Raw genomic sequence first — 24,543 nt, forward strand, 5'->3', positions numbered from 1 at the left:
GAACAAAGTGGACTACGGAAAGGGAGGAGCTGGCCAAAGTTGACTGGAATGATACTGTAGCAGGGATGACAGTGGAGCAACAATGGCAGGTATTTCTGGGAACAATACAGAAGGTGCAGGATCAGTTCATACCAAAGAGGAAGAAAGACTCCAAGGGGTGTAAGGGGCGACTGTGGCTGACAAGGGAAGTCAGGGACAGTATAAAAAATAAAGGAGAAGAAGTATAAGATAGCAAAGATGAGTGGGTAGCCAGAGGATTGGACAACTTTTAAAGAGCAACAGAAGATAACTAAAAAGGCAATACATAGAGAAAAAATAAGGTATGAAGATAAGCTAGCCAAGAATATAAAGGAGGATAGTAAATGTTTCTTTGGGTATGTGAAGAGGAAAACATTAGTTAAGTTGAACGCTTGAAGAATAAAAAAGGTGAATTTATTGTGGGGAACAAGGAAATGGCAGACGAATTGAACAGGTACTTTGGATCCGTCTACACTAAGGAGGACACAAACAATCTCCCTGATGAGGAGCCAGAGGATCTAGGATGACGGAGGAACTGAAGGAAATTCACATTAGACAGGAAATGGTGTTGGGTAGACTGATGGGACTGAAGGTGGATAAATCCCCAGGGCCTGATGGTCTGCATCCCAGGGTACTTAAGGAAGTGGCTATAGAAATTGTAGGCACATTGGTGACCAATCATTTTTCAATGTTCTACAGATTCAGAATCAGTTCATGTGGATTGGAGGGTAGCTAATGTTATCCCACTTTTTAAGAAAGGCAGAGAGAGAAAACAGAATTATAGACCAGTGAGCCTGACATAGTTGGTGGAGAAGATGCCAATTATAAAAGATGAAATAGCAGCACATTTGGATAGCAGTAGCAGGATCGGTTCGAGTCAGCATGGATTTACGAAGGGGAAATCATGCTTGACTAATCTACTGGAATTTTTTGAGGATGCAACTAGGAAAATGGACAAGGGAGAGCCTGTAGATGTAGTGTACCTGGACTTTCAGAAAGAATTTGAATAGGTCCCACATAGGATATTAGTGGGCAAAAATAGAGCACATGGTATTGGGGGTATGGTGCTGACATGGATAGAAAATTGGTTGGCAGTCAGGAAACAAAGAGTAGGGATTAACAGGTCCCTTTCAGAATGTCAGGCAATGACTGGTGGGGTACCGCAAGGCTCGGTGCTGGAACCGCAGTTATTTATAATATACATTAATGATTTAGATGATGGGATTAAAAGTAACATTTGCAAATTTGCAGATGACACAAAGCTGGGTGGCAGTGTGAACTGTGAAGATGCTATGAGAATGCAGGGTGACTTGGACAGGTTGGGTGAGTGGGCAGATGCATAGCAGATGCAGTTTAATATGCATACAGTGGCTTGCAAAAGTTTTCATACCCCTTGAACTTTTCCACATTTTGTCACGTTACAACCACAAACGTAAATGTATTTTATTGGGATTTTATGTGATAGACCAACACAAAGTGGTGCATAATTGTGAAGTGGAAGGAAAATGATAAAAAACTGAAAAGTGTGGCGCGCAAAAGTATTCAGCCCCCCGGAGTCAATACTTTATAGATCCACCTTTCGCTGCAATTACAGCTGCAAGTCTTTTGGGGATGTCTCTACCAGCTTTGCACATCTAGAGTCTGACATTTTTGCCCATTCTTCTTTGCAAAATAGCTCAAGCTCAGTCAGATTGGATGGAGAGCGTCTGTGAACAGCAATTTTCAAGTCTTGCCAGAGATTTTCAATTGGATTTAGGTCTGGACTTTGACTGGGCCATTCTAACACATGAATATGCTTTGATCTAAACCATTCCATTGTAGCTCTGGCTGTATGTTTAGGGTCATTGTCCTGCTGGAAGGTGAACCTCCGCCCCAGTCTCAAGTCTTTTGCAGACTCTAACAGGTTTTCTTCCAAGATTGCCCTGTATTTGGCTCCATCCATCTTCCCATCAACTCTGACCAGCTTCCCTGTCCCTGCTGAAGAAAAGCATCCCCACAGCATGATGCTGCTACCACCATGTTTCACAGTGGGGATGGTGTGTTCAGGGTGATGTGCAGTGTTAGTTTTCCGCCACACATAGCGTTTTGCATTTAGGCCAAAAACTTCAATTTTGGTCTCATCTGACCAGAGCACCTTCCTCCACATGTTTGCTGTGTCCCCCACATGGCTTGTGGCAAACTGCAAACGGGACTTCTTATGGCTTTTTTTCAACAATGGCTTTCTTCTTGCCACTCTTCCATAAAGGCCCGATTTGTGGAGTGCACGACTAATAGTTGTCCTGTGGATCTCTGAGCAGCTCCTCCAGAGTTACCATGGGCCTCTTGGCTGCTTCTCTGATCAATGCTCTCCTTGCCCGACCTGTCAGTTTAGGTGAACGGCCATGTCTTGGTAGGTTTGCAGTTGTGCCATACTCTTTCCATTTTCGGATGATGGGTTGAACAGTGCTCCGTGAGATGTTCAAAGCTTGGGATATTTTTTTAAAACTTAACCCTGCTTTAAACTTCTCCACAGCTTTATCCCTGACCTGTCTGGTGTGTTCCTTGGGCTTCATGATGCTGTTTGTTCACTAATGTTCTCTAACAAACCTCTGAGGCCTTCACAGAACAGCTGTATTTATACTAAGATTAGATTACACACAAGTGGACTCTATTTACTAATTAGGTGACTTCTGAAGGCAATTGGTTGCACTGGATTTTATTTAGAGGTATCAGAGTAAAGGGGGCTGAATACTTTTGCACACCACACTTTTCAGTTTTTTATTTGTAAAAAAATTTGAAAACCATGTATCATTTTCCTTCCACTTCACAATTATGCGCCACTTTGTGTTGGTCTATCACATAAAATCCCAATAAAATACATTTACGTTTGTGATTGTAACGTGACAAAATGTGGAAAAGTTCAAGGGGTATGAATACTTTTGCAAGCCACTGTATAGGTGAGGTTATCCACTTTGGTGGCAAAAACAGGAAGTCAGGTTATTAGATAAATGGAGTCAAGTTGGGAAAAGGCAAAGTACAACAGGATGGGGGAAAGCAATGAAAGTAAGCATGCAGGTACAGCAGGCAGCGAATAAGTGTTGGCCTTCATAACAAGAGGAGTTGAGTATAGGAGCAAAGAGGTCCTTCTGCAGTTATGCAGGGCCCTCGTGAGAAAAACACCTGGAGTATTGTGTGCAGTTTTGGTGTCGCAATTTGAGGAAGGACATTCTTGCTATTGTGGAAGTGCGGCGCAGGTTCACCAGGTTAATTCCCAGGATGGCGGGACAGTCATATGTTGATAGAATGGAGTGGCTGGGCTTGTATACTCTGAAATTTAGGATGAGAGGATATCTTATTGAAACATATAAGGTTATTAAAGGTTTGGACATGTTGGAGGCAGGAAACATGTTCCTGATGTTGGGGGAGTCCAGAACCAGGGGCCACAGTTTAAGAATAAGGGTAAGGCATTTAGAACGGAGATGAGGAAAAACATTTTCACACAGAGAGTTGTGAGTCCGTGGAATTCTCTGCCTGGAGGGCGGTGGAAGCTGATTCTCTGGATGATTTCAAGAGCTAGACAGATATGGGGAGAAGGCAGGAACGGGGTACTGATTGTGGATGATCAGCCATGATCAAATTGAAGGCGGTGCTGGCTTGAAGGGCTGAATGGCCTACTCCTGCACCTATTGTCTATTGTCTAAACTGGAAAGAATACAGAGAAGATTTATGAGGATCTGAGCTACAGGGAGAAGTTGGGCAGACTCATTCCGTGCAGCCCAGGAGGCCGAGGTGATAATGTAGATATATATATATAGATATATATATCTATATATATATGTATATATGAGGGAAATAGATAGGTTGATTCCCCAGAATCATTTTGCCAGGGTAGAGAAATGACGAACTAGAAAGAACTAGAAAATTTGTCCCTTCCCACCAAACCACCCCCTCCCCAGGTACTTTGCCCTGCTACTGCAGGAGATGCAACACCAGTCCCTTTACCTCCCCCCTCGACTCCATCCAAGGACTCCAACAGTCTTTTCAGGTGAGGCAGAGGTTCACTTGCACCTCCTCCAACCCCATCTAATGTATCCGCTGTTCCAGGTGCCAACTTCTGTACATTAGCAAGACCAAGCGCAGGCTCGGCGATTGATTCGCTGTACACCTCCACCAAGTCTGCCTTAACCTACCTGATCTCCCGGTTGCCCCCCCCCCCCCCCCCACCCCACTCCCATTCCCATCTGACCTTTCCGTCCTGAGCCTCCTCCATTGTCAGAGTGAAGCCCAGCACAAATTGGAGGAACAGCACCTCATATTTCGCTTGGGTAAGTAACACCCCAGCGGTATAAACATCGACTTCTCTAACGTCAAATGACCCTTGCTTTTCCTCTCTCTTCATCCCCTCCCCCGTTCTAGTTCTCCCATCAGTCTTACTGTCCGACTACATTTTATCTCTGTCCAGCTCACTCCCCAGACATCTGTCTGAAGAAGGGTCTCGACTCAAAACGTCACTCATTCCTTCTCTCCAGAGATGCTGCCTGTCCCGCTGAGTTTCTCCAGCATTTTGTGTCTATCTAAGAACTAGAAAGCACAGGTTTTAGATGAGAGGAGAAAGATTTACTAGGAACTTGAGAGGCAACTTTTTCAGAGAGTGGAGGATATATGGAATGAGCGGCCAGAGGAAGTAGTTAAGGCAGGTACATTAACAACATTTAGAAGACATTTGCACTGGCACATGGATAGGAAAGGTTTAGAGGGATATGGATCAAACGCAGGCTATTGTGACCAGCTTAGATGGGGCATCTTGGTTGGCATGGATGAGTTGGCTTAAGGGCCCGCTTCCGTGCCGTATGACTATGATTATGTGTTTATTTCAATTTTACATGTACACTTTAAAAAAACTGATATAACAGAAATAGCAAATTCATTTTACCAGAGAACCCTGGAGGCTTACCTTCCATTTTCTGCAGCCTGGGCAGGTTGGCTTGGAATAATGAAAATATTCTTTCAGCTTCACGGTCACAGTCTATGGCCAGCTGAATATTTGCTGGAGAACCTCTAAAGGCAAAATAACCAACTGTATTAAATAGTTATCAGAGGTGAACTTTTAATATATAAAATCTTGAAAATGGCCATCAATTCAAGCAATTCAAATTAATATAAAGAAAACTTTTTTTTAAGTAGGGAGAAATTGGGAGTGAAGAAAAGAACAAAAAAAAACATTTGCAACTGTGTGAAAAGTGAGAGAATACAATGAAAAATATTTGTTAATACAAAGCAAAGGGGTGATATTGGAGCAAAGGCACAAAAGTCAAGAAATGTAATGGCAATACCAGAATTATCTGTAATCACTGAACTAAATGATGGGATTGGTAGGCCTTAGGATGCCTGGTTTAGGGCTGCCAACTCTCACACATTGAGCGTGAGAATCACGCATTTCATGAAATTTTCACGGTCTCACGCTGATCACAGAATTTCTCACGCCCAAAAAAATATTAAAAAATAGTCACAAATTAATAATAAAGCAAAAGTTGTTTTAAAGGTGAGTAAAAAACATGAGATGAATATATAAGGTGAATGTATAGTCTTTTTCCCCCGAGATATGTGATTCAAGGCATTGGTTTAAACCAGGGCTGTCAACCGTGAAAGGTCGAATCCAGCCCGTGGGATGATTAGACTTTAATCTAAACTACACATTCCCGTGCAGATGTTGTGATAGGTGCAACATGGCAGTGGTCCCAGCACCGACCCCTGAGGCATCGCTCACACCTCCCACCCTCACCTCTGGCGGCTCGGTGTCAATCGACCGCTCTGTCCACACCCCATGGAGTTCTAACCCTGGCCAGGAGCGGAGCGGGTGAGTGGGGGTGTCGGTGCCGTCTCCGGAGCCGCGTGGATGAATCTCGGGCTAAGGCTCTGCTCGATGCCCGACCCCCGGGTCACTGACCCTCCCCTCCCCTGGAGGTGAATAATATTATGAGAATAGGACCTGTTTCGCTTACAAAGAGTGTAAGAAGGAACTGCATGGGAAGGTTTAAACTGATGATAGACACAAAAAGCTGGAATAACTCAGCAGGACAGGCAGTATCTCTGGAGAGAAAGAATGGGTGATGTTTCGGGTCGAGACATTCAGGCTGAAGAGGTTGAAAATCAGCCATATAGATGTAAAACACAGTGACTGGAGATGTGTGTTATCCAACTAAGCGCAGAAATCAAAATCATGTGCTCATCTTTATTGACGTGACACCATAATAAATATATTACAGAAAAAATAATTTAATAGGGTAGCTTGGGGCACAGCGGTAGAATTGCTGCCTTACAGCACCACAGAGCCAGATTGGATCCTGACTACGGGTGCTGTCTGTACAGAATTTGTACATTCTCCCTATGACTACATAGGTTTTCTCCGGATATTCCAGTTTCTCCCACATCCGAAAGAAGTGCAAACTTAATTGGCTTCTGTAAATTGCCCCTGGTGTGTCGGACAGACCTGGTCAAGTCAAGTCAAGTTTTTTCGTCACATACACATACGAGATGTGCAGTGAAATGAAAAGTGGCAATGCTCGCGGACTTTGTGCAAAGACAAACAAACAAACAACCAAACAAACTGTACACACAATCACATATTCTTTTACATATTAAATATTGTGGGCGGAAGGAAAAACGTTCAGTAAAGTTAGTCCCTGGTGAGATAGGAGTTTACAGTCCAAATGGCCTGTATGGCAGATTGCTGGTCAGTGTGAACTTGGTGGGATGAAGGACCTGTTTCCATATATATGTTTTCCATATATATCTTAATTTAATTGAACCATAAACTTGGTCGAATATGTGGCATTATTTTTGTCTTGTTTCTATAGTCAAAGGGTAAGGTTGATTAATTTATTTGTGCAGAACAATAATGGAAGTCCGACTCCTCTTGCCTTTCTCTCTCTCTCTCTCTCTCTCTCTCTACATGTATATGTATGTAAATGTATATGTAAATGTGTGTATATGTATATACACACATATATATATATATATACACACACACACACGCATATACACACACACAGCATGAATTATAATCTGATTTCCATGCATGAATATACTAAGGTCATTCATGTGCTGCATCTGTTCATCAGAACCTGGCCCTACTGTGGAATGTAATTAAGAATGTAATCTAGCCTAACCTTATTCATACCTAATCCAATTTAAAGCATAAATGTTGGTTTCAAGTGTAAGTTAAAAGACTCGCTACAGTATGCACCAGATTGCACAATTTCAAGCTGAAAAATGCGAAAGCGCTTCGATGTCAGGAATGTACGCTCCCTCGGTCTTGGTTACTGCACTCCCTCGCAATTTCTCACTCTCAACTCTCACCCAATGTTGGCAGCCCTGCTGTTTGTTGAAGAGAAGTTGTTCCTTAAACGTCATGGATAGGTGAAAAGTTGCACAAGGCAGATGGTGAGGAAGTTTGAAGAATTAAAGTGACAAACAGGGGCTTAGGTTGGGAAGGGGAAGTGGAAAGGTAAAGGCAGAAGCTGGTAGGTGATATATGAAAAACAGACAGGGAGGAATAATTGTCATGTGGAACCAAGTGGGAAGGTGGTGTAAGGACAAGTTATGCACTGCTTGCAGGGGCAAGGTATCAGGGGACAGGAAGGAGTGAACAGATTAGGGAGTCAGAGAGATAGTGTTCCCTGCAGAAACCAGAGTGGGGTTGGGGGGACAAGGGGAATGCGTAGTTGGTGGGCGGGTATCATATAGGTGCTGGTGGAAATAGTAAAGTGTGAAATGCTGGGTGCAGCGATTAATAAGGTGAAAGGTGAAGATCAGGGGAATTCATTCTCTGGAGGGTAAAACAGCAGACATGTGGGAAATGGAGGAAGTGCATGCCAATCCCATTTTTACTCAAAGATAATGACTCACCCAATACAGCTGGTGCATCCAACTGCTTTCTCATCCGTATTTTTGCAGCACATCCAGCTTCCAGATAAAAAAGCACAAGGATGGTAAACACGCAGCCTCTTATGATTGCAACGGCTTAGCCTGGTGATGATCTCAATCCATTCATTAGCTTCTACACAGTTACTACCCTGAACATAAAGTGGTCTTTCAGGTCTGTCCACACTGAGGATTTGAAACATCTATAAACAAAAATCCAAATGTTTACCGTTAAGCAAAACAGCTTTCAGTCTTTGATTCAAAATGGCTGAAGCAAGGACAACTCATAATGAAATCTGCACTGCTTCTGAATGCAATGAGTTAATTTTCTATTGAATTTAACCAAAGTGAATTCTCACTAGAAGTAAGCAACTTTAAATTGTATTTTATAAGAGGAATCAAATGCAGAAAAATGTTTTAATACAAGGGTTAGACAATAACTGTGTGTGGATTAATTGAAAGCATCCCATGCTCAAAACTTTACTGTAGAACACTTAGTAGCAAGGTTTTCAGGTTTGGGGAAAGGACCAGACATAACTTCAACAATATTCAGATGTTAGCTTACTTTTATCAAAGGATGAGGGTTGATCAGACTGGAGACGTGAACAGTGATATCTCCCCAGTGATGGGACACAAATAATCACAGAAGATAACTGCAAGCAAAGTTGAAAATAACAGCAAATACGTACTTTCCTTTTGTCAACGGTGGTACACCTCCCTTGCCAGCTCCTCAGATATTGATATTCATTATTTGTGCTGAGCATAAACTGGGCAATATCCAGACTCAGACTGATAAATGGTAAGTAACATTCCTGCCATCTTCAAGAGAACAGATCCACCTCCTTAACACCAATTGGCAGATTACAGAAGATTGCAGTACTCCTTGCTTGATGAGTGCAGCATCGCTGACATTCAAGAATTTGACACTTTCTGCAAAGCTGCCCGTTTGTCAATTCTTACCCAACCACAAGTGCAACATGATTGCAGTTGCAAGATGCACAAAATAACTCACCAAAACCTTCTCAACTGTACCTCCCAACCTTGTGATCATGCATGGTCAGATTGATAAAAGATTCCTCTCTCACGCAATCCTAACTTGCAAATATTTGATTTTCATAGCTTGATTAAAATCCTGGAACCCCCCCCACCTAACAGCACTACAAAAATCTTTCAACACACAGACCCCAGCACATTGAGAAAACTGCCACCACTTTCAAATTTAAGGATGATCTCAACATTGACACACACCTGGGATGAATGTAGAAACATTTTCAAAATATTGCCATCGATTAAATTAATTTCTATGGCATAATGGTACAATTTAAGAGAAAAAATAAAAATAGGTAATTTGCTATAAACGGTGATGTTTCAAAAGCAGAGGGAAACGCAAATCGGATAATTTGTGTAAAAAAGTTGCCCCTCCTATTAAATCCCCCCCCCCCCCCATAATCTGACACAATTCATCTTGTAGACATATTCCATTTAGTGAAGGATCATTCTTAAATGGATTTTATCATTATTCTAACATTCTAATAAAATAATACAAGATAAAGTGCAGAAAGTGAAGGTTTGTCAAAGCAATGTCTACCAAAGCAAAGTCTTGGTTTGGTATGGTTGTCCAAGTAATCAAAGTACAGTGCATTGAGAAAGTATTCAGACCCCTTCACTTTTTCCACATTTTGTTACGTTACAGCCTTATTCTAAAATGGATTAAATTCATTTTTTTTATCAGCAATCTACACACAATAGCCAACAATAAAAAAGCGAAAACAGGTGTTTAGAAATTTTTGCAAAATAATTAAAAATAAATAACTGAAATAACACATTTACATAAGTATTCAGACCCTTTACTCAGTACTTTATTGAGGCACATTTGGCAGTGATTACAACCTCAAGTCTTCTTGGGTATGACGCTACAAGTTTGGCACACCTGTATTTGGGTAATTTCTCCCATTCTTCTCTGCAGATCCTCTCAAGCTCTGTCAGGTTGGATGGGGAGTGTCGATGCACAGCTATTTTCAGGTCCCTCCAGAGATATTCGATCGGGTTCAAGTCCGGGCTCTGGCTGGGCCCCTTACAGACATTCACAGACTTGTCACAAAGCCACTCTTGCATTGTCTTGGCTGTGTGCATAGGGTCGTTGTCTTGTTGGAAGGTGAACCTCTGCCCCAGTCTGAGGTCCTGAACGCTCTGGAGCAGGTTTTCATCAAGGATCTCTCTGTACTTTGCTCCGTTCACCTTTCCCTCGATCCTGACTAGTCTCCCAGTTCCTGCCGCTGAAAAACATTCCCACAGCATGATGCTGCCACCACCATGCTTCACCGTAGGTATGGTATTGGCCAGGTGTTGAGCGGTGCCTGGTTTCCTCCAGACGTGACACTTGGCATTCAGGCCAAAGAGTTCAATCTTGGTTTCATCAGGCCAGGGAATCTTGTTTAGGTGCCTTTTGGCAAACTCCAAGCGGGCTGTCATGTGCCTTTTACTGAGGAGTGGCTTCTGTCTGGCCACTCTACAATAAAGGCCTGATTGGTGGAGTGCTGCAGATATAGTTGTTCTTCTGGAAGTTTCTCCCATTTCCACAGAGGAACTCTGGAGCTCTGTCAGAGTGACCATCGGGTTCTTGGTCACCTCCCTGACCAAGGTCCTTCTCCCCCGATTGCTCAGTTTGGCCAGGCGGCCAGCTCTATGAAGAGTCCTGGTGGTTACAAGTTTTCTATTTAAGAATGACGGAGGCCACTGTGCTCTTCGGGACCTGCAATGCTGCAGAAAATGTTTTATACCCTTCCCTAGATCTGTGTCTCAACACAATCCTGTCTCGGAGGTCTACAGACAATTCCTTTGTCTTCATAGCTTGTTTTTTGCTCTGACATGCACTGTCAACTGTGGGACTTTATATAGACAGGTGTGTGCCTTTCCAAATCACGTACAATCAATTTAATTTACCACTTGTGGACTCCAATCAAGTTGGAGATACATCTCAAGGATAATCGATGGAAACAGGATGCACCGAAGCTCAATTTTGAGAGTCACAGCAAAGGGTCTGAATACTTACGTAAATGTGATATTTCAGTTATTTCTTTTTAATTATTTTGCAAAAATTACTAAACACCTGTTTTTGCTTTTATATTATGAGGTATTGTGTGTAGTTTGATGATCAAAAAAATGAATGTAATCAATTTTAGAATAAGGCTGTAATCTAACAAAATGTGGAAAAAGTGAAGGGGCCTGAATACTTTCTCAATGCACTGTATATTAAGCAAACAGAACTGGGAACTAATGCTGTCCATTTCATTGTCTGTAATTCCTAACAAAAAAGCCCAAATCCCACGACCATACTCCATTCCACATATGGACAAGATGCACTGTTCCAGACATTAAGCGATTGTACAGGCTAGATGCAGGAAAAATGTCCCCCACGTTGGGGGAGTCCAGAACCAGGGGTCACAGTTTAAGAATAAGGGGTAGGTATTTTAGGACTGAGATCAGGAAAAAATCTTTTCACCCAGAGAGTTGTGAATCTGTGGAATTCTCTGCCACAGAAGGCAGTGGAGGCCAATTCACTGGATGTTTTCAAGAGATTTAGATCTTGGGGCTAAAGGATTCAAGGCAAATGGGAAAAAAGCAGGAACGTGATACTGATTTTGGATGATCAGCCATGATCATATTGTATGGCGGTGCTGGCTCGAAGGGCCGAATGACCTTCTCCTGCACCTATTTTCTACGTTTCTACATTCAAACATAAAGCCGGCTCCACCCACTCAAAAAGGTTTGAAAAACTCAGAAAAGGTTGAACACTCCAATATACTTTAACATACATTCCTAAACATATTTCTAATAATGAAGAGCTAATGCAAGCAGTCCCACCCATTCATTCCAAGAGCCAAAGACTAGATGTGCTAGCTCGGCATTGTTTGTTGAATCCACAAGACAAGAACGGTGCAGTTCGCCTAAAGCCGTGTTCCTACTCTGAACTCTCCACGTGAAGTTCAGCAACTCGGCAGTCAACCGCCCATTGCTGAATAGCTGACAGAAAATTTAGGACTTGCACATCCTGCTGTGATGTTTCCAGCATTTTGTCTATGTGTATATATATATATATATATATATATATAGATATATAGATATATAGATATATATATATATATATATATATATATTTATATATATATATATATATTTAAGAAAACCAAAACATTGTTTAATCAGATGTACTTCCACAAGTTAATTTAGAATGTAATTGTCACTTACATTTTTTCTGTTAAAGCACCTTTCTTCAAGTTTCTCGACTGCAATAATGTTCTTAATCAGAATGCTGTAGAGGGACTCTTTACCTGTACAAACAGATTCAACACATGTGGTTAAGATTCACCCCCTAGTATCTTGAAAAAAGTCATAAACTGTTGTATACGAGCTGTGGTTCAGCTTCTGCTTGCTCACTTCAGAGAAAGAAGGTGGTGTGTTCATGCCCTGCTCTATAGATTTTAGCTAAAACATTTAAGCGTAGCAAGGGAACACCATACTATTCTCAGGTGAGATATTAAACCAAAGTTCTGCCTTGCTCTCTTAAATGAAAAAATATTCCATGTAACGATTTCAAAAGTATCTAAAAACAAATTACTTGGCCATTACTGGGGTCTACTGTGTGTATCATTTAATTGCCATTTCCTACATTATATCAATGATTATTTTTCAAAAATACTTCAGTGGCTAATAGTGTTAGGAAATATGGCCTCAGAATACTTGTGCTTTTTCAATAAGATTTCATTCAATGAGAATTAGGTAACCAGTAAAACTACAGTAATCACCAAATAGGAATAATTATGGCAGTATTTTTCAGAGCAAGATTGCTGCGAAAGCACCTCTTATTTACAGGCAGATGTTGCAATGATTGATAGTTTGCATATTTCCCGTACCTTAATGCTTAACATTTAGATCAATATACTGGTGAGTTAATACATGCAGATTCAGTTAATAATTGTAGTGATTGCAGGTCTATTTCATTTTAAAAGTACATTACATCAGCTGTCAGATAAAGGCTTCAGAGAAAACATCAAAGCCAACATTTGTTTCCTAGTTTACAATCAGATTTTACAGCTGACAGTTACGCGACAGGCCGGTGGTGCGTGAGAATTTCGTGCAGGACGAAGTCCACACTCCTCCACGCCACTCCATACTCTCCTCCACACCACTCCATGCGCCCGTCTCCGCGCTACCCACACCCTAGCAGGTCGCTTAAATGGCGCGCGAAAGACCGCCAAGTGGGACAGGCCCTTATCACTCTGCCTCAGCTGATTAAATCAATACTCCTCCATCTGCCATACCAGTCTCCAATTGGTGATAAGAGGATGCATGCAAAAGAATAATGACTCATTCTCAAAAAATGATACCAAATGCAATTTTCTTGGAAGGATAATTTTCCATTCATAGATGATAGACTACAGCTCTGCTTTCAATACTATTATCCCAAACAAGCTCATCTGCAAACTCATGGAACTTGAGAGTCAGCAATCCCCTCTGCAACTAGATCCTTGACTTCCTGACCAACAAGCAGTAATAGGTGACAAATCATCCTCTATGTGATAATCCTCAACACTGGCACCCTACCAGGATGTGTTCTCAGCCCCCTAGTACACTCCTTATACACTCATGACTGTGAAGCCAAATATCAATCTAACTGTTTACAAGTTTGCAGATGACACCAACGATGTGGGCCGGATATCAAATAAAAATGAGACAGAGTACAGGAAGGAGATTGAGAACCTTGTAACTTGATGCCAAACAACAACCTCTCCCTCAAAGTCAGCAAGACAAAGGAGATTATGATTGATTTCAGGAAGCGAAGCAGTACACACCCCCCCCCCCGGTATACATTGATGGTTCTGAAGTGGAAATGGTCAAAGGCTTCAAGTTCTTAGGAATAAATATCACCAGCAATTTGTCCTGGACCAGCCACATTAAAGCAATGGCCAAGAGAGCACACCAATACCTCAACTTCCTTAGAAGGCTTAGGAAGATTGGCATGTCACCAACAACCGTCAAAATGCACCGCGAAAGCATTTTATTGGGATGCTTCGCAACATAGTTTGGGAACAGCTTCATTCAAAATCGCACAAAATTACAGATTGTTGTAGACATAGCCCAGACTATCACACAAACCAACCTCCTTTCCATTGACTCTATTTACACTTCACGCTGTCTTGACAGGGCCACCAGCATAATCAAGGACCAATCTGAACCCAGACACTCCCTCTCTCCCCTCGCCCATCAGGCAAGAGATACAATAGTTTAAATGTATGCCTCCAGATTCAGGGACAGTTTTTTCCCAGCCGTTACCAGGCAACTGAACCGCCCTCTCACTAGCTGGAATGCGGTCCTGTCCTCCCATGTACCTCATTGGAGACCTCAGAACTATCTTTAATCAGACTTTATCTTGCACAAAATGATATATCCTTTATCAGGTATATCCCCTTGTATCGGTACGCTGTGGACGGCTTGATTGGAATCATGTATAGTCTTGTCGTTGACTGGATGGCAGGCAACAAAATAGCTTTTCACTGTATCTTGGTACGCCTGACAATAATAAACTAAACTAACTGTTGAACTGACAGCTCAACATTCTTTGTGGAGATCAAGTATTGTATTCACACCTGAAACACACACTATTCTGTTTGGCATAGTAAATTATAATGTGCATCTGTGGAGGGAAAGTATTTGTAGTGAGCAAAAATTAACCTTTTGGAAGAACTCAACAGGTTAAACAGCATCTGTGGAGAGAAAGCGGTGGTCAATGCTGTTGGTTAGACCTTTCATCCGAATCATACTGGTTCATAAAAGTTTCATTTAGTTTAGAGATACAACTGTAACAGGACCTTTGGCCCACCGAGTCCATGCCAACCAGCGATCCCCTTACACCAGTACCATCTTACACACCAGGAACAATTTACAATTTTTACCAAAGCCAATTAACCTACCGACATGTACTTCTAAGAAATGTGTGAAGAAACCCACATGGTCACAGGGAGAACATACAAACTCCATACAGACTGCGCCCGTAGTCAGTATCGAACACGGGTCACTGGCGCTGTAAGGCAGCAACTCTACCACTACGCCACCATGCCGCCCAAGCAGGTGCGATAAAACAGTCAATCTCTGGCTCATCAAGCTACTACCATTAATGAGGCAAAATGATTATGTTCAGATCAAATTCCAGCAGTGCTAAAATGTAGAAACAAAGAACTGCAAATGCTAGTTTATATCCAAGATAGCCACAAAGTGCTGGAGTAACTCAGCGGGTCAGACAGCATCTCTGGAGGAAAAGGATGCACCAATATTTTGATTGCCATGGACTCCTGTAGGTATTAAACATCTCAAGTAATTTCAACTCTGTCCATGCTTTAAGAAAATAAGACATTGAATGTTGGAAACAGCAGGTCTATGGAAAGAAAGAAAGGAAGGTACCAGGTTGAATACCCTATTGTCAGAGCTGAGAAAGAAAGAATTTGCAGAGAAGATGAGGAAGGGAAAGGACAAAGGGAGTATCTCCTAATGACACCCTGTGAAATGTTACATGGAGCAATCACGGTAATCTACATATACACACCAAATGACTGAACTATCTGGTAATCTATTTTTTATTACCATGAAGGCAAAACGATGCTCAGGACACTGAAGATGGCATGCTCTTTCTTGGAACAGATATTGGGAGATGGTGATGGTGGAAGGGGAGGGAGTTGGAAAAACAAGACATTAGTGCAGCAACACAATTTATAAAACAATTGCATGTTCGTATAAGATGTGTTTGGTAGCTCTTTCTTGGAGCCGATATTGGGTAGCAGTGGTGATGGAAAGGGTGAGGGTTGGGAAAACATGATATTAGAGCAACAATTTGATTTCAAAATCTCTCATGGTAGTGTAAGAGGTGGTCGGTTATGTTCTGCTGCTGAGGTAGGTTTAGGTTGTGCAGGTTGGTTCAAGAAGCTGATAGATGTAGGAAAGTTGCTGTTCCTGAACCTGGTGGTGTGGGACTTCAGATTTCTGAACTTCCTGCCTGACTGTAAGAAAGAGAAAGAGGGCATGGCACAGATATCCATAATGATAAGATGCTGCTACTTGAGGCAATGCCTCATGTAGATGCTTTTTCTGGTGGGAAGGCTATGGTTGTGATGGATCTGACTGTATCCACTACTTTCTGTAGTCTGTTGTGTGACTGTGCTTTGGAAATGTCATGCCAGGGATGATACAACTAGTCAGGATAATTTCTAATAGTACATCTGCAGACATTTCTCAGATTATTTAGTGATATCTCCTTACACATCTAAGGAAGTAGAGGCACCTGTACACTTTCTTGCTGAGTAAATCTGTGCTGTGGCCAGGACAGGTCATCCAAGATGTTAATGCCCTTTTCTTCTCTAATATATTTCTTTACAAAGAATCTGCAAAACTAATCTGTTAACTTCTCGACTGGGGTTACAGCTTGTATCCGGGTCATAATTTTGCTGTGAACCCCTGTCAATTTGGATTGCCACAAATTCCAATACTACATCGCTAATGCAAGAAAAAAGTCCTCATCTGCAAAACTGACAAACATTTCCTATCCCCACCCCCAGGTTCCGTTTTTGCACCATACAAAAATGTGAAACAACAGCTGATAAGCAGCTGTGGCATTGGAAATGCTAGTCACGTTGTTTTGAAAAGCAAAGAATAGATCATTCGCAGTTGATTCAATAACCAATTCGCTTTAAATTATTTCTATATGTTTTCCCAACAGTGAATGTTGCATTAAATATTCTACTTTTCAATGTTACTAAGTGTAGGTAGCTCTACTACAATATATTTGCAATCCTTGAAAAATGTCATTAAAAAATCGTTATAAAGCCAATTGTGTCCAGAGGAAAGAGGTTTTCAGACTTGAACTAATAGTTCTTTTTCCTGGAATATTTCCAAAAATAAAGGTCCTTTCAAGTGCAACAAGTTTATTTTTGTTACAAAAAATACAAACATCTATATGACACTGTTTAATAGAGTATTGTTGCACAAGTGTCTACAGAAGTGATCATTTACCAATTTCAATTGCCATCTGCAGCTAAAGTAGATAGCTATGTCCTTTGAATGAAGAACACTACAGCACAAGACCAGGCCCTTTGGTCCAAGGTCTGTGATGTAAATACCATGAAATCAAGACAAGACTCACCTGCCTGCACATAATCTATATTCTTCTAGTCCCTACATATCCATATGCCTATCTAAAAGTCTCTCAAATCCCACTATCATATCTCGGAGACGATGGTGTCCTACAGAGAGGCTACGTGGAAACAAGTTATTTGTCCCTGCACATTTTTTCTGTTTTGTCAATTTCCCAAGTAACTTTTTAGTGGTTCTCCCGCTCCTGATCAAAAACGTGTTACAGTCAAATTGCCTTGTGCAATGCATATATTTCGTAATTCCTCGATATTGGGAGGTATGGCATCCAAAAGATTGGATTCAGTGAGAATTGGGCACTGAGGAACTGTCTTAGCTTTTGCATTCTCTTTCATGTTTTACAGGACCTAATTTCTCCAGCAAGCTCATGCTCATGAGAGCATAGAAATGAGAAATCCCCCATGAGATCAACAATAAAAAGGTCAGAAATGGTTTGGGGTCATCCATTGGAGAGTAAATCTTTAATGGCACTTTGTCACTAATTTACTGCCAAATAATCCATTGGCCCAAGGATATGGTCTCAATCTTTCCAATTAGATTTAGTTGGAAATTTGAAAAATGACTTCTTTTTCACTCTGCGTTTCCTTTTTTTCTCATCTCTATACCATTCTTCACACAATTATAAATTCAAGTCAATGTACTTGTATTTCTTGACTTACAAACACTTTTCAGTCCAAGTGGTCGAGAAGAGAAAAGTTACTTTCCATTCCCACATGGGCTCTAATCCCTGCAGGAGAATTGCTGCCTGACAGCAGCAGAGAGGCAGATTCAATCCTGATAATGGATTTTGTCTGTATGGAGTTTGTACGTTTGCCCTGTAACATTCTCCGAGTGCTCCGGTTTCCTCACACATTCCAAAGACGTGTAGGTTTGTAGGTTAATTGGCTTCTGTAAATTGTCCCTAGTGTCTAGGGTAAAACTAGTGTATGGATCATTGGTCGGTGCGGACTCAGGGGGACGAAGGACCTGTTTTCATGCTGTAATTCTAAAACTAAAACTAAAATCAAAAATTTAATCTAACTGTCACAAATGAACATTAAAGCCCACAGAATAGTTAATACATCGGTGTAGATGCAGGTTCAGTAGTGATCATTTGTTGCTCACCACATAATCTAGGCCTATGTTTTGTACAATTTTGGAACTGTATACTAGAAGATGATTTGCTTTAAACCCTTTCCAAAAGTGCCACTTTATGTAGGAACTGCAGTTTATTCCATGAATTTAGCAATCATCCTGCAATAATTTCACAAAATGGCAACAGCTTAATGTCCCATTCCCTGATGCCTACACACATGCCATTTGCCAGCACAGGACAAAAGTTGGCACGCACAGGCCGAACTCCTTCATAGTGGGTTTTCAAACCCAGCTGCTGACAGCTGGGTTCCAAATGGCAGATTGGAGGGTAAACATTGCCATCTGCGGTTTAGATTTTGCACAGCAAAGTACATCATAGTAATGCTGAGACTGTACCAATCAGGTCTTTGTTTAAATTCACTGAAAAAACATAAAATTAGTTAATCTGGACTTTTAAGACATAGCAAAACATGTTAGGCGTCTAAAGTTCAAAAATACCTTAGAACATCCCAAATCATTGTCACTAACACAAAAGCATTTTCATGGCGCCGTCGATGGCTGCCTCGCCAACGGTCTGTCTCGTCTTTTTCTTTCTTTTAGTTTGTTGTAAAATGTATGTTTTAGTGTACTTTTAGTTTTGTATTATGTGGGGAAACTTTTTTCATCTCTTTCCTCGATGGAGATGCAACTTTTTTCATGTCGTATCTCCGTCCGCACTGCGGCCTAACATCGAGGAGCTGGCGGCCTCATGCTGGGGACCGACTTTGTGATCTCCAACCGTGGGAGCCTGCAGGACTTAACATTGTGATGTTTGCGATCCCTTTGTCAGGGATCGACTTCAGGAGCTCAACCGCGGGAGCCTGCGGACTTTAACATCGTGGAGCTCGCGGTCCCTAGGTTAAGGATCGACTTCGGGAGTTCCAAGCCGCAGGAGCTTCGTTCGCCCCGACGCGGGAGCTTCGATCACCCCGACTGCGGATGGTTCGACTCCCCCGACCGCGGGAGACAAAAAGATAAGACTTTATTGCCTTCCATCACAGTGAGGAATGTGGAGGAGCCTCTGTGGTGGATGTTTATGTTACATTTTATGTAGTTGTGTGTCTTGTTGCATTTTTGTTATGACTGTATGGCAAATCAAATTTCTTGTATGTTGCAAAACATACTTGGCTAATAAATTACGATTATGATTATAATTTCCTTTTACACCCAGGATGCAAGATCAAATTAAATAAGAAATAACAGCGATTGGCCTTTCTGATCCTTCACACTGGCTCTACTTTTTATTAAGACTGACGTCCTTTTTTTAGCATCACATCACTGCTCAATATCCGTATAGTTTGATTTACTAACACCCAGAAATCTATTCAAATCTGTTTTAAATGAGCAAAATAGCTGTGCAACAACAGCTTTTTGGTGTTGAGAATCCACAGGAACATCACTCCCCTGAGTGAAGAAATGAAACTTCATCCAGTACAACGCAGTCAACTTCTTATTCTGAAACCTTGCTCCCAGTCCAAAACTTCACAGTCACGAGAAATATCCCCACTGCATTTTGCTTGTCAGGCCCTTTTGGAATTTTGTATGTTTGATGAGATTTCATCCAGTTCTTTAGAACTCCAAAGAATACTGCTGCAGAATACTCCATTACTTCTCAATAGGCAAACTACATCCCTGGCACCAGGCCAGTGAATCTGTGCTGCATTCTCTCTATGGTAAATATATCCTCCCTTCAGCAAAGAGATCAAAACCGCACACAATACCTCTGATGTGGTCTTACCAAGGCATTTCCTTGTTCATGTGTTCAACTCCTCTAAAGACGAAGGTTAATGTCTAAATTGCCCTCTTAGCTTCTTCTGCACCTGCATGCTTCCCTTCAATAGCACACCAAAGAACCTTTGAACATCAACATTACTTGGTCTCTCATTGCTTAATAAACACTCCACTTTTTGTTATATGCACCAAAATAGATAACTTCTCATTTTCCCCACATTATATGCCAAGTTCTTGCTCATATTTCCTCGAGTATGATTTACAACTTGCTCTATGCTTACAATTCTACCTGACTTTGTATCATCAGCAAAATTAAATATATGATATTGGGCTCCCCTAACTAAATTATTGATATAGATTTGAAAAATATGGTGCCAAGCACAGATTCCTGCAATACGCCACTAAGTACCGCCTACCATTCCTAGGTTCTGCTCCATAACTGATTTGCAAACAATGTCACCATATTAAACTCCAATCTTGAGGATCAATCTCCTGCCCAGCAACTTACTGAAAAATTTCACTGACCTAAGGCTGATATAAGCTCAATCATCCCAGAGTCACAAGGGACGGCATATGCAGGAATCTTGAGCAAAGCACAAAATGCTCAAATTGCTCAGTGGGTCAGGCAGCATCTGTGGAGTGATAGATAGTGGACATTTCGGGTTGGGACCTTTTCTCAGTCCATTCTTTTGCTCTTACATCTTTCTAACCAATGGGGTCATATTTGTTACCCTCCAATCTACAGGAACAATTCCAAAATCCATATAATTTTATAAATGACAGCCAAACCCCGTCCATTATCTCTAAAGTCAGGCCTTTCCCCCCCCAAAGCTCTGGGATGCAATTCTGTGAGGAAAGAATTGTCTACTTTGTCATTTCCTAGATACTTGTAAACTGGGAGAACCTTGTTAACGTCCACTGCCAGGCCCATGCTACCAAATTTCAAGTAGTTGATCTTTGGCGTCAGTTGCCTTGCATTTAGCTTATTTCACCACAAAATAATTGATTTGTATTTAAATGAGGGGCCACGATTAAGTAGTTTGCCAATTACATTAAAAGTGAAAATGTAGCATGGAAAAAGGGCCTAAGCTGCGGAAAGACACAAACGAACTGGGCACATATGCAGAAAAGTGGCAAATGGAATCCATTCCGGGGAGGTGCAAGGTAATGCATTTGGGGTGGGAAAACAAACTTAGGTATTACATGAGGAAACTAAACAAGGGAATAGACTGCACTTGCAGACATCTCTGCAGCATGATAGCACGTCAGAGATAAAATGGCATATAAAATTATAGGCTGTTGATTGATGATCTACAGCATGGAAATTACATTAAATGTGCAGTGTTCTAGGGGCTTTTAAATATATGTGAAATATGTGACATAACAGCACAAATCTCTATATCGCACACCTCTGGTCACAGGCGTCCAATCTGAAAAACAACTTTATGCTACCATCCTCCTATACCTACCACAAAAACAATTTTGCATTTGAGTATCTCACTCAGTCAAGATTCCATGTGATCTCACTTTTCTGACCAGTCATGCATTGCCATGCTCACATCAGTCCTCTGGTCAGTTCTTCAAAAAATATTTTAATACACTTGTAGAATCTCTTTGGATTCTCCTTTACCATATCTGCCAAGAATATTTTATGGCCCCTTTGCCTTCCTGATTTACTTTTTTTATGTGTATTCCTCACTGTATTCATAGGAATATTTTGACCATCAATGTAGTACATTGCAGCTTTGTATCATGCTTAAACTGGGATATTAGAATCAGCTGCGTTCTGGATTTCTATTGAATTTAAAAGATTGGGATGAGATTGATTATTGCTTAAGTCGAGAACGCGATACACTACGCAACACAGATGTTTTCCTCTTCCAGGAAAATCAAGAACGGCGAGAGCAATCTTCAAATTTGAATGTCATTAGGTAGTGAAACTGCAAAGTGCTTGATCATAAAAGCGTAACAGAAATCTGTTACTCGTTCATCCAAAGGATGCTGGTCAATGGAAACCTCCCAATCAGATCTTCTGTAAGCATACAAAGGAACAAAGAACAGTTGGAATTTTTATGTAATTACATGTCATTGCTTTTATGTGATGATATGCAGCCAAGACATGAGAAAAATGGAAGAATCAAAAATATTAAAAGATGTTACAATATTTGCTGAAGCAGCTACTTGAATAACTTACCTATTACGTGGAAAACATTGCAAGAGATGAAATGATACCAACAGATATGGGTATAACAGATAAATAGTAATTAGGCTGAAAGAGGCTATACGCAAGGTTAGTGAAGAAGAACTGGGGGAAAGAAGCTCAAATATAAGAGAAGATCTGTAATTATTGTAACTCTTAAGAATAAAAAGGCATGGTTAATTTGTTTTAACTATCAGAGGAGATTCTTAAAGGATGAAGGAGCAAAACTAATTGATTGAGTGGTGGATACCTGGTGATGTGGAAGTTAAAAGATTTAAACTTTATAAAAATTGATTCAGCAGAAAAACACAGGCTATTACTTTTCTCCTAATTAATTGCAAAGCCAGCAGGGAACTCTTACAAGGCTAACAAAGATGTTGATGTACCCTTTTCCAATAACATAGGCGAGATAACAAGCACAGCTTCATGAATGTCTCCTCTATAATATAAACATTTAGAGGAGGTTCAGACTCTTGGCACTAACCGCTGTTCTATTATAATGTGCGCCATAAGTAGAAAAAAAACAAAATGCTTGTTCTGCAGAAAAATAGCCTTCTCATATAACCATATATGGCTAACCCTTCCTCTATCAGAAGAACCTGTCAATCTTAAGAAGCTGTCAATCTCAAGATGCTGTCAATCTTAAGCAAGAGGCTGTGCTATGCTCTGTAGATAAGGTATTGCTGAATCGTTGATTATTTGAGTATAAATATATGTGCTAATGACCGCCCCTTTGAGTGGGTATGAGAACTCTGTATAGTCTATAATCTGCATAATGTAAAGAGTTTTACCACACCAGCCTGCTGAAATAAAGATTGTACTGCTTGATACTGATTTTATTTGTGTTTTTGTCTGTTGAAGAACATTGAACCACAACAGTGAAGTTTAAAGCTCGTCTTGTTATAGTGCCAAGATTTGAATGAAGAAATTTAAATTTACAAATGGGCAAAGGAAATGGCAGGTTTTTCCACACATAGGATAGTGGGTATATTGAAGAAGCTACCAGACAGAATGATAAACCTTGGTACACTTACAACATTTTAAAGACATTTGTATAGGAAAGGTTTAGAAAAATATGGGGCCAATGCAAATAAATGGGACTAGTTCGGGAAGGCAAGTAGAACACAAAATGCAAGGGTAACTCAGCAGGTCAGGTAGCATAATAGTCATAAGACATAGGAGTGAAATTAGGTCATTCACACCCTTGTGTTCACTCTGCCATTCAATCATGACTGATCTATCTTTCCCTCTCAACTCTATTCTCCAGTTTTCTCCCCGTGTCCTTTGACACCCATATTAATCAAGAACCTATCATTCTCCACTTAAAAAATACCCAAAGATATGGCCACCTCAGCCATCAGTGGCAATGAATTTCACAGATCACCCACCATCTGGCTAAATATATTCCTCATCTCCATACTAATGGTCTGTCCTTTTATTCTGAGGCTGTGCCCGCTGATCCTAGACTCTCCCACTAGTTGAAACATCCCCTCTATTCCACTCTATCCAGCCTTTCATTATTCAATAAGTTTCAAAAGATTCCCCTCATCCTTCTACACTCCAACGAGTACAGGCCCAGAGCCGTCAAACGCTCATCATACGTTAACCCTATCATCCCCGGGATCATTCTTGTGAAACTCCTCTGGACCCTCTCCATCATGCCCTATAAAGCTTCACCATTACATCCCTGCTTTTATATTCTAGTTCTCTCGAAATGAAAGCTAACATTGCATTTGCCTTCCTTGCTACTGATTCAACCTGAAAATTAACCTTTTGGGATTACTGCACCAGCACTCCCAAGTCCCCTTCCACCTCCGGTTTCTGAATCCTCTCCCCATTTAGAAAATAGTCTACGCCTTTATTCCTACTACTGAAATGCATGATCGCACACTTTGCTACACTGTATTGCATTTGCCACTACTTTGTCCACTCACCCAATCTGTCAAAGTCCTTCTGCAGACGCCCTGCTTTCTCTACACTACCTGCTCATCTGCCTATCTTTGTATCATCTGCAAACTTGGCCACAAAACCATCAATTCTATCATCCAGATTATTAATATACAACGTGAAAAGTAGCAGACCCAGCACCAACCCCAGCAGAACACCACTAGTTATCAGTAGCGAATCTGAAAAAAAGCCCCCTTTATTCCCCTTCTGCCATTCAGCCAATCTTCTATCCATTTATAAAAAGTGCCAGCATCTTTGGAGGATATGGATAGGCAACATTTCGGCTTGGGACCCTTCTTCACACTGATTGTAGGAAGGGGGAGAATGCTGGAAAAGAGTTGGGGATGGGACAGGAAGGCACCTAGTTCAACAAAGACGAGTTGGATGCAAGGGTCTGTTTCCATGCTCTACAATTCTTTGAATCAATGCTTTGG

The 24,543-nt window shown here is 41.1% G+C and overlaps 1 protein-coding gene across 3 annotated transcripts in view; it reads right to left on the minus strand.

Annotated features, from left to right (window-relative positions):
• The window catches only part of rasa2 (RAS p21 protein activator 2), a 148,767-nt gene that overhangs the window by 3,196 nt on the left and 121,028 nt on the right, over window positions 1-24,543 (minus strand). For all 3 annotated transcript variants that reach the window (XM_055645651.1, XM_055645652.1, XM_055645653.1), the window contains exons 20-22: window positions 12,169-12,251; window positions 7,906-8,123; window positions 4,952-5,055 (exon numbers count right to left, since the gene is read on the minus strand). In XM_055645651.1, the coding sequence (XP_055501626.1) occupies window positions 4,952-5,055; window positions 7,906-8,123; window positions 12,169-12,251 (405 nt within the window). The remainder of the gene's footprint in view (window positions 1-4,951; window positions 5,056-7,905; window positions 8,124-12,168; window positions 12,252-24,543) is intronic.

Source organism: Leucoraja erinacea, chromosome 14 (genome assembly GCF_028641065.1).
Source record: "Leucoraja erinacea ecotype New England chromosome 14, Leri_hhj_1, whole genome shotgun sequence".
In the NCBI taxonomy this organism is placed as follows: domain Eukaryota; kingdom Metazoa; phylum Chordata; class Chondrichthyes; order Rajiformes; family Rajidae; genus Leucoraja; species Leucoraja erinaceus.